Source organism: Aedes albopictus, chromosome 3, assembly GCF_035046485.1.
Source record: "Aedes albopictus strain Foshan chromosome 3, AalbF5, whole genome shotgun sequence".
NCBI lineage: Eukaryota > Metazoa > Arthropoda > Insecta > Diptera > Culicidae > Aedes > Aedes albopictus.
The window spans coordinates 389,024,596-389,035,466 of NC_085138.1; the positions used below are offsets into that span (position 1 = coordinate 389,024,596).

General features: G+C 45.9%; 1 protein-coding gene across 1 annotated transcript; it reads left to right on the forward strand.

Annotated features, from left to right (window-relative positions):
* Positions 1-3,346: 3,346 nt before the first annotated feature.
* On the forward strand, positions 3,347-4,357 carry LOC109418960 (chymotrypsin-2-like). Its single transcript, XM_019693185.3, has 2 exons — positions 3,347-3,483; positions 3,548-4,357. The coding sequence occupies exons 1-2, from the start codon at positions 3,411-3,413 to the stop codon at positions 4,258-4,260; spliced, it is 786 nt and encodes a 261-aa protein (XP_019548730.3). The 5' UTR covers positions 3,347-3,410; the 3' UTR covers positions 4,261-4,357.
* The last annotated feature ends 6,514 nt before the right edge of the window (positions 4,358-10,871 follow it).

The window sequence follows — 10,871 nt, forward strand, 5'->3', positions numbered from 1 at the left end:
ATTTACGTAACGGGACACCATTAAATTGCGGCTTTAATAAAAAGTGTTTAAAACATATCAAAACCCATTTTTATGAAAAGTATCTATTTGATGTATAAAATATACGTTATTATACTACATTAATGAAAAAAAGGTTTGATGTTATCGAACTTTAACATGCAAGCAGGCATATTTGAAAATTATCAATGAAAAATTACATTTTTCTTACATAAAATGCAGTCACTTCACCTAGCTATTTAAATACGATACCAGTCAAGTTTTAAGTAAAACAAATGGTTTTCCTAAGATTGAATCTATCCTTTTTCATATGCTGGAAAGCTTGGGGCGAAACAATCACTTTGAAATTTCACACACTTGGCGTAGAAGTGCGTGGAATGTGTCTATAGATCCTTTGGTACGACATTGTGGTCTCGGATATTGAAATACAGCTCCAGGAATTTAGATTTTTTGAAACACATGATGGTCGGACTGGTTCACTCTTCAATAAAAGGAGATTGAATTAGCCCAACAGATTGCCAAAATTGAAGGGTGAAATGGCGCTGACCATTTTAGTATCACAGATACCAGGGTAACATGTCAGTCCTATCCAGTTCACGCCGCGTTCAATTTGCATGTTCAAATATACATATTTGATCGCAGTGTGCCGAGTATGAACTTCAATGCAAATTGAACGCGTTCACACTGCAGTGCTGCAATTCGGTTCTGAATTCTTATGCGCACAACATTGGGGGAAATAGTTTCTGTCGATATGTGATGCTAATAAACCTGTTTAGTCACCCGGAGTTCCTTGAGAAACTTAATCAGGAATGGCAAACTGATGGACCGATGATCAGACTCTATTGGTTTAGGCAATTTTATGATTTTCGATAATTCATGCCAATAACTCAGTTACTGTATTGTATTAAATCATATGATTGGAAATCCGGATTTTCCAAAACCCATGTTGACCGGACTGGTACGCTCAGATATGGTTCCAATAGCAGAAGAATTTCTGAATCTAATGAGCTCAAAATGTTTGAAATCTGTGGAAACATGGTGAAGGTATGGCCATTTTAGTTTCGCGGATTTCGATGTTCAATTTAGAGCTCGCATGCGTTATAAATTTAGAACTGAACAAAGTTCAAACATTTTTGAGCAACAGTTAGGTACAATAGTTTTTGCCTCAACTACCGCTTATTACCCGAATTACCCGAACAATTGTTTACATCTAAGACTCATTCAACCTAGTTTCCGAGTTGACACACATAATACTTCAAACGAGTGGAAATAAATTGTTGGCGAAATCCTTTGTCAATTTGAGCTAAAATAGTTTAGTATTAACGGGGTATTGGCCGATATGTACTGAAGAAAGTACACTAACATATATATTATGATACCGAAATCCATAAGATTATGTTCCACTTGAATGTCTTTTCATCAGTTAGAGTTAGCTCACGTGACCAGATGTCCATTCGATGAATAGTCAAACCGATTAAATGTCATATACTTCCTCTTCCGTAAAATGGGTTTTGACCAAATGACCGTTTGACCAAATGTACTTTCGAGCAAAGACTCTTTTGTTTCCTATGATCATTTTCAAGTCGAGTCAAATGTTTATCAAAGACCAATAGATTATCCATAAATGTCCAAAATGTCATTTCATTCGATTCTCTACAACTTTCAAAACTTTTCAACATGTTGATATCTTTCAGCCTTTTGATCATTCAGCCTTATGTGATTCAGCCTTTTGTACGTAACCCCTAAAATGAGCTGCAGGTGATTGAACTTAGATATGACGAAAGGAATTTTTCAGAACTGCAGGCAAGTGAATAAAAATTGCCGCCCGGTGAACTTCAGCGCGTCTGCTCGAAAATTTTGCGCACTGGTAACAACATTTCGGTCTTTTCGACTGCTGTCAATGTATTCATAAATCAAAATATCAGTTAAAAAAAAAAGCTGAAAAATCACGAAATAAAAAAGTAGGGTCTGGGACCATTTGGGCAGGAGCACCTATTTTGGGCACTTGCTGCTGTAACTCAGTCAATTTTGAACCGATTGGCTTGATTTTTGAGACACGATCAGCTAGGCACAGTAGCTAGTCATGTTTCAAAATTCAAGTCAATCGGTTTGAAATTGACTGAGTTATAGCAGCAAGTGCCCAAAATAGGTGCTCCTGCCCAAATGGTCCCAAACCCTATGACTTAGATTGCTACGGGATTTGTTTCTAACTAATCGAACATGATCTTTATTATGTGTCGCCTGTGTCGCCAGTCGTCACCGTTGCAACAAAGCAGTGTTGCGGAGCCTATTTTGGTGTTTTTATTTCGTCTGCGGCAGCGAAACCTTTACACGCTGGTGCCGATGAAATGGTCAGAGTTGGTGGTGTGTTCCACTTTTGCGTCGTGTTGGCTCACAGAACGACGCTTGATTGTGATAGGTTGGCTAAAAAAACCCCGAGGTATTACCAATTTTCTATAGCTATTTGATTGAATTCAATAATTTCATTCCATTGACAGAGTTGTGTTTAAAACAAACAGAGCTGCTGGCAATATTTATAATTACTTGATGCAAAACTATTGAAAATTACATAATAAATAACTAATAGGTGTTCAAAGTTTCCCCTGCAAACGTAATGGTCTCGATTTTCGGAAATTGAAATGACATACGATATAAGAAAAAGACGTAGTTCTACGTCAAAAACATCGAGAAATCCGTAGTTAATTAGATGTTCCGACTGCTGGGAGTCTGTCGTTTAGTATGAGTAGGTGATACTAGCGCTTTTACGTCAGAAATATGAAAGTTAAAATAAACACTAATCTTTAAGTTTGCCGTACATCACATTTCAATTTTTTATGCTTCTGAACTGAGTTGTTGATTTTGTTATGGATGATGGTTGTATTTACTTGACAAAATACGAGCCTCATTAAGGTCATCGCGATTGATTCGTACGAAAATCGTCTCTGTTATGATACTTCTTTCCACCAGTGTAAATATATAAAGGACTATTGACTGACAGACAATTTTGAAATCAACGCCTAATCTCCTGAATATAAACAAGTGTGCTGCAATAGGGTGGTGTGCAATTATTGGCAAATTTCACTACACGATTGAGAAAGCTGCTTTGGAAATTTTCCAGCACCTGAGAGTTCTTTATCACAAACTGATAAAGAAAAAAAAAATCGAACAATTTGCAAACTCCTCACGAAGCGGCATACGTTTGTCTAGACGTTTGCATATCAGCCAGTTGTATGTTTTACAAATGCTCAATTAATTATGACGTACCGTGCGTAAAATTTAATGGAATTCCCACCGACCGATAAGGGAAGCTTATCGCGTTCGCATGACACGCAACTTTATCAACCTGCTCCGATAACCAACGATGAATTGCGTATAAAAGGAATAAATCTCAGGCAACCGGAAGGATTCAGTAGATGACCAGCAGAACCATGAATCGTTTAAGCGTGCTGTTTGTGCTTGTTTGCGCCGCCGCCGTATTTGGAGGAAGTAAGTATTCGCTAAGAATGTTCAAATAATTGAATGAAAAAAAAACAATATATTTTCATTTCAGCTCTTTCTCCGGAGTTCTATGAATGGGAAGGTCGCATCGTTGGAGGTCAAAATGCTGGCTCCGGACAGTTCCCGTACCAGGTTTCGCTCCGTTCGTCGGCCAATGCTCATTTCTGCGGTGGTTCGATCGTCAACAATCGTTGGGTCCTGTCGGCCGCTCACTGCACCATTGGACGTACCCTGGCTAATACCCGTGTCATCGTCGGAACTCACCTGCTGAACAGCGGTGGTATCGCTCACAACTCGGCTCGTATTGTCAACCATCCCTCGTACAACGCCAACACCTTGGCCAACGATATTTCCCTGGTGCAGACCGCTTCCGTCATCACTTTCAACAATCTGGCTCAGCCGATTGGCATGGGTGCTACCTTCATCAACACTGCCAGCGGTGCCCTGGCTTCCGGATGGGGACAGTTGGGAGCAAACGTTGGAATTCCGAACAATCTGCAGTGGCTGAGCACCAGCATCATCACCCTGGCTGATTGCCGTAACCGTCATTCGGTTGCTAACCGTGCCCGCGTCTTCGACAATACCATCTGTACGCTGAGCCCCAACGGCCAGGGTATGTGCATGGGAGATTCCGGTGGCCCATTGGTGCATGGAGGAAACCAGCAGGGTGTTGTGTCGTGGGGTATCCCATGCGGCCTCGGCTCTCCTGATGTGTTCGCCCGTGTTTCTTCGCACCGTGCCTGGATTCTGAACAACGCCGTCTAAAGAACATCTTGGCATCCAAGATGAACTCCACTATTGATAGTGTAATTTAGACCTAAAACTTTTTAAAATAGAATATTCTACCTTTCTCGTGAATGAGAAAGACTATAATATTTTTTGGAGCTCAATTACTTATCCGAATCTCAGATCCATTTAAGTAGTTTCCGTTGTTCCAAAATAATCAAGACCTCATTTCCTACTATTCGACGCTTCCTACCGCTCAAAATTGCTTGTAGGGGAGTCGAAATCGAGTACGACATATCTTGACGCCATATAGAAGATTAGATTACGGTAGGTTTAAGGTTCATGGTAGGAATTTCACGAACAGATGTGATCGAGTCAAGCTCGTTAATTTGAAATCGTATGACGATAGCTGTTATGTAATGGTTGAATTTAACAGTAGATGTTCTAATCATACCGCTTCTCCTTAATCTTTCGTGAATTGCATGCAATGATTATGATCATATGAATACACATGAGATGTCTCTACATAAGGGGATGAAGTAGAAAGAACGATACGAAGTACGAGGAAAAGGAAACGTCAGAGATTGAAGCCCAGGAATAATACTTCGCTGGCGGCACAGAAAAGGCTGAATATTTTGAGTAAATCAGATCTCATTGAGATCATAAGCCACTGCCCAGCAGCTAATATGCCTACCATTGCGTGGCAAAGTCCGAGCTGCGAGCAACATTTATTAGGCAAGATCGGTGGAAACTCTGGTCCTAGTCCTAGTGACAGGGAATGGAGGTTTGCTTCTGCAAAACTGATCATCGAAGCAAACAAGGAAGACTTGCGATTTGAAACTCGATACGTGGAACTGCCAGTCTCTCAACTGCATTGGGAACATCCACATATTCATCGATCTACTGAAGGACCACGGGCTCGGCATCCTAGCGCTGCAGTTTTTCGTTTTTCAGTCCTGAGCACCCGTGGTGGTGCAGACTTCCAAAGATCTCCATACTGGGTGATTTCCAGCCATCGTCTTGACCGGTGGTCAGGTCAAATTTCTGTCGACATGCTTGATTTCGTTGTTGAGGCTGCGCCACCATGAGCGTCTGGGTATTTTTTTCCTTCTAAATCATAGGGGGAAAAATCTGCTCAACAAACACCTTAACAGGAAGGTTAGGGTAGTATGGGGTTAAGGCCGTTTTCTACAACAATAGTAAAAGTAAGGACTACTCTCTTCTCGACCCACTAAAACACATTCCTATGGTCGCCAAACGCTTCGTCTCTCCGGAACCACCAAGAAGACATTGCGTCAGAGAGGGGCTAGTGCACATCGCACCCTCAAGGTTAGCTGCGTAGCCTAGCAGCAACGAACATCGATGACTCGCTCTGGAGAGTCCATCACGGTAGCATGCTGGCGCTTAGCCAGTTTCCCGAGTGGTCCTCGCCACTCCCTTTGTCCTCGGAAAGCGGGCAGGGTCAACCCTGCCCGCGCCCAACTGCTTAGCAGACATCAAGAACTGATGCCCACGTGCAACCCGATCTGACCTGTTGAAGGCAAGGGTATCACTACCCTTCAGGCCCTATCAGCTGCACCAGAAGGGAATTCCTCTCCGCGGCCACTTAATCGCTGTAAGGGTCGATCTCGACCGCAGGGCACCTCTTGCACTGCATCTGGACTAGCCATTCTCCGAGTCCACGCGCCACCTCCTCTGTAGCTCCCAGACGATATGGGTGATAGCCGTTGAAACGGCGTTCCAGCCAAACTCATCCCTACACATCCTCTGGACCAAATTGTCCGGGTTTGTGTCCTCCCCGCATGTGGCAAGCATGCGGTCACGCATTGTGCGAAAACGCGGGCACACGAACAAAACGTGTTCCGCCGTTTCCTCTAAACCATTGCACACTGGGCATTCGGAAGAACCCGCATGCCCGGAACGGTGTAGATACTGTCGGAAGCAACCAAGACCTGTAAGGACTTGTGTCAGGTGGAATGTAACTTCCCCATGGCGCCTATTAATCTAACTATCTACCCTCGGTATCAACCTATGGGTCCACCTTCCTTTGACGGAACTGTCCCACGCGCGCTGCCATTTGACCATAGAGGCCATCCTGGCAGTCCTGCGTATGCCTCTTGTGCCGCGCATTTCGAAGCACTCCATGTCCTCACTGATAAGAATGCTGATAGGCACTGGGGTTTTTTATTGAAATATTGCAGCCACGATAGGTAATAATTATTTGTTCTTTTATTATAGTATCACTAGTGTAAGTATATTCTGTCTTCCAATGACTGTGTTCCATACTCTGCTGTCAGTCTCCTCAACTTCACGGTTGCTGTGATCATCTGCAGATAAACCCGACTGCCACATCTCCTTTTTTCCAAAAAAACAAAGGACTATGCGTCTAACCCCAGCCCGGTTGATGTGCGTTCGATGGGGATCTCCGATTGGTCCTCCTTGAGCTCCGTAAATGCGTCCGTGGCATCTTTTGATTCGACTGCTGCCGCCGTCGCCACTGCCACCACATCAGCCTGCTCATCACCACCTTGACTGGCCGCTTTCAAGGCCGGATGTTCCTTGAGCTTCGGCGGTGGCGGAAGCGACACTTTCAGCTTCAGCGAACTCAGCATCCGACTGCTGTTCTTGACGGCGGCATTGTGATGTACGCGTTAGTTTTGTTAGATGATGTGGAGTGTCTCTTCGATGCAGTTTGGAGATGGGCTGCTTCTCGTGGGAATCCTCATTTTCCTCCGAGTGGCACCGGCAACAAATCCGGTCTTCATTCTCATTCACGTCGAATCCTGTCGAAGTCGTCGTTGCCGCCGCCTCCGCCGAACTCTTCGTTCTCCTTGTTGGCGTCCTTCTCCGCCAAGGGTTCGTTGGGTACCACATCTTGGATGTCGTCCAGCGTGAACGCCATGCCTCCGATCTTGGATGGCCTGGAGGAGGAATCCACCGAGAGGGTGTCCAGATTGCCCCCGCTCATGTCGTCCGACCGCTTCTCCTTGGCAAACAGTTTGTGCGCCTTCAGTTTTAATTCCTTCAGTTCCAAGCGGGTTGCTTATCATCGATTGCAGGAAGTTCTCAGATTTCAGGTGTATGATATAAGGCACGAATCTTCTTTACCCCATTTTTGCTAAATGACTACCAGGTTTCGCAAATCTTGCCCGATTTCCAACTCTTTCAAATGACATGCCTCAATTTCAGTCAGGCAAACGTGTTCCGCTTTGTGTGGCCTATTTCTTTATTTACTGCAAAGGCACCTCCCGTTACCATGACAAAATATTCTTGCCCGCATCGATCGGATTTTCATCCACCGCAAAGGCATCTCCCTCTTTCGAGGCGAGATATTCTTGCCTGAACCGGTCAAATTTTCATCAACCGTCAGGCATCCCCCTCTTTCGAGGCGAGATGTTTTTTTAGACCAAATCCGTCAAAATAATACTTACTCCAGCGTCCCGCACACGTGAGTTTGATTCTCGTCGCCATTATGTGGTGTTTATTGAAATATTGCAGCCACGACAGGTAATAATTATTTGTTCTTTTATTATAGTATCACTGGTGTAAGTATATTCTGTCTTCCAATGACTGTGTTCCATCCTCTGCTGTCAGTCTCCTCAACTTCACGGTTGCTGTGATCATCTGCAGATGAACCCGACTACCACAGGCACCATACCAGTAATGTCGCAGAGTGCGTCGTGTGACACGGTACGGTACGCGCTCGCAACCCTCAGGCACATAAGCCTGTAAGTACTTTCCAGCTTCCGTCGGTAGCATTTAGTACTTAGCGCGGTGCCCCACGCCGGGCCGCCATACCTAAGTATGGACGTAGCAACACTAGCCAGAAGCTTGCGCTTACTGGCGTACCTGGACCGTTTCCTGGACCGCATCCACGCCTCCACAACCTTGATCGAGTGGTTGGTAGTCAACTTTACCTCCTCAATCGCTTCACCGTAGACTTCGAGCGTAATGTCGTCGGCAAATCCGATAATCACCACTCCCACTGGGTACTCTAACCTCAACACCTCGTCGTACATGACATTCCATAACACCGGACCCAGGATGGAACCTTGCGGGACTCCTGAGGTTATGTGAAAGCACTTCCGACCCACCTCCGTGTCGTAGACTAGTACACGATTCTGAAAGAAACTTCAGAGAATCTTGTACAGGTACTCCGGTATCCCCAGACGCAAGAGCGCATCGGCAATAGCAGACCAGCTGGCGCTATTAAACGCATTCCTTACATCCAGAGCCACTACCGCGCAAAAGCGAATTCCCCTCCTTTTAGGCTCGAGTGCTTTCTCGGCGGTTTTTGTAACCGACAAGATAGCGTCTACGGTGGACCTCCCCTTCCGGAAGCCATACTGGTTGTTCGAAAGACCATTTACTCCCTCAGTGAACCGCAACATTCTATTGAGGATGATCTTTTCGAGCACCTTCCCCGCCGTGTCAATCAAGCATATTGGTCTATATGCCGACGGGTCTCCGGGTGGTTTCCCCGCCTTTGGCAATAGTACCAGGCTCTGCCTCTTCCAAGCTTCTGGGAAAACTCCCTCGTCCAGGCATTTCTGCATAGCAGACCTGAACATCTCGGGAGCTTCTGCAATAGCTACTTTTAAGGCCAGGTTCGGAACTCCGTCCGGACCTGGGGCCTTACCTACGCTTAGGGACTTAGCTATCCCCGCAAGTTCCACATCGGTGACCCTTTCCTCATCGCCAGCCCCAGTCCCCGGCTGTCCTACGAAAGGAGGCCAAGGACTAGGATCATGACGCGGAAAAAGCCCTCCAATGGTCCCCTCAAACATCTCTGGAGATTGCTCTGTAGGAGCCATCCCACCTCTCGTCTTGGCCATAACGATCCTGTAGGCGTCACCCCACGGGTTCGTATTGGCACTCTGACAGAGACCCTCAAAGCAGGCCTTTTTGCTTGCTCTTATCTCGGTCTTAAGCGCGGTTTTTGCAGCGACGAACACCACCCGCCGTTCGTTTCGCTCTTCCTCTGATCGTGCTCGCTGCATCCGCCGCCTAGCCCGTAGGCAGGCGCGGCGCAGGTCCGCAATCGCGTCGGTCCACCAGTAAGCCGGTGGCCTCCCATTTCTAGGGTGGACTCGCCTAGGTATGGTCGCATCGCACGCACGTGAGAGCATCGCTACCAGCTCGTCACCGTCTAAACCGATTAAGTTTCGCTCACGGCGGAGCGCCTCCCTAAATACCCCTTCGTCGAAGTATGATATCTTCCACCTGCGAGGGCTTGGCCTTGGCCTAGCCGCCTCTTCTTCTATCCGCTGTCTGCTGTTGTTGTAGTCGATACTGTAACGAACCCGCCAAGTGATCGCTGTGAGTGTAGCTATCGTCTACCTTCCAGTTCGAAGAGTTTTTTAGGCCAGAACTACAAAACGTAACGTCAGTAATTGACTCACAGTAACTGCTGTGCAAACCTTGCATACGCAGCCGTGACTTTTCGTAACCATGTGGGTTGCTTGGGATTCCAAGGCCCAGGCATTAATGTCATGCTATTACCACCGGCCTTCACCCTGTTAGCACGGTCGTCATACAGTTCAGTATCTGCGTGAGCTGCTCGATCGGCCACCGCGGAGGCGCATAACAGCTGCAGAACAAGACCCCGTTTACTTTGGCGACCACGAAGCTCTCATAGGTAGTAGACACCAACTCCTGAACGGGGAATTTACCCGTCGTCCATTTCGCCGCCATTTTTCTGGACTCATGCGCGACCCAATTGCCGTTGCCGGCGGGTACTCGGTAAGGGTCGTCTATAATGGCGATCCTCACTCAGAAACCGCCTGACAAAGCAATTGCTGAGCTGCATCATAGTGGTTCAGGTTCAGCTGCGTTACCTATACTGTGATTTGTTTACTGCGACTTTCTTGAAAACTGGGCACCTTGGACCACCCGTTGGATGCCTGTTGGTCACGGATTTTCCGGTACAGATCACACATATGGGTGGACTCGTGTAGCCTTGTGCCTTATGGCATTCGGCGCAGCATATCCTACACAGTTTGCTCCTGTCAGGGCCTTTGCTGTCCCATGACTTGTGTACTGGTTCCAGCCACCTGAAATAAACCTCCGGTGGCTCGTGGAACGTTAGATGGCATAACCACTAGTGTGGGACAAATATCAAATCCTCGCTCCAGTCGACTTTTTAGATCCCATTTAGGTCCCATATGAACTGTGCAAAATTTCAGCGCAGTCGGTGAAACTATAATTTAGCGCAAGCGGTTCAAAGTTTTCATAGGATTTACTATGGGAAAAGTTACACTTTCAGATAAAAAATCCCAGAGGTCGTCCCTTGTCTCCTTAATCCAAATCGATCAATGTTTTTTGTAGAAAAATCAATTATGAAACTTTCCTTCGAAGACCGCAAAACAATTGGATGCTTGTGGAAAAAGTTATTGATTTATTACCGATTAGTGATCCAACGAACGGCTTTTTATTTTGTTTTATCAGCAGCACTGCTGCTGCCGTTGTTGCATGGGGTGGCGGGAGGCATCACCACCCCCAGAAACAGCAGCAGACATGGCAGCAGCTACAGTGCTGCTAATAAAACAAAACAAAAAGTCGTTCATTGGATCACTAATCGGTAATAAATCAATAACTTTTTCCACAAGCATCCAATTGTTTTGCGGTCTTCGAAGGAAAGTTTCGTAATT

Coding starts and splice junctions, on each gene's coding strand:
- LOC109418960 (XM_019693185.3), top strand. CDS start 3,411: ATGACCAGCAGAACCATGAATCGTTTAAGCGTGCTGTTTGTGCTTGTT. Junction 3,484..3,547: donor CGCCGCCGTATTTGGAGGAA/GTAAGTATTCGC, acceptor TTTTCATTTCAG/CTCTTTCTCCGGAGTTCTAT.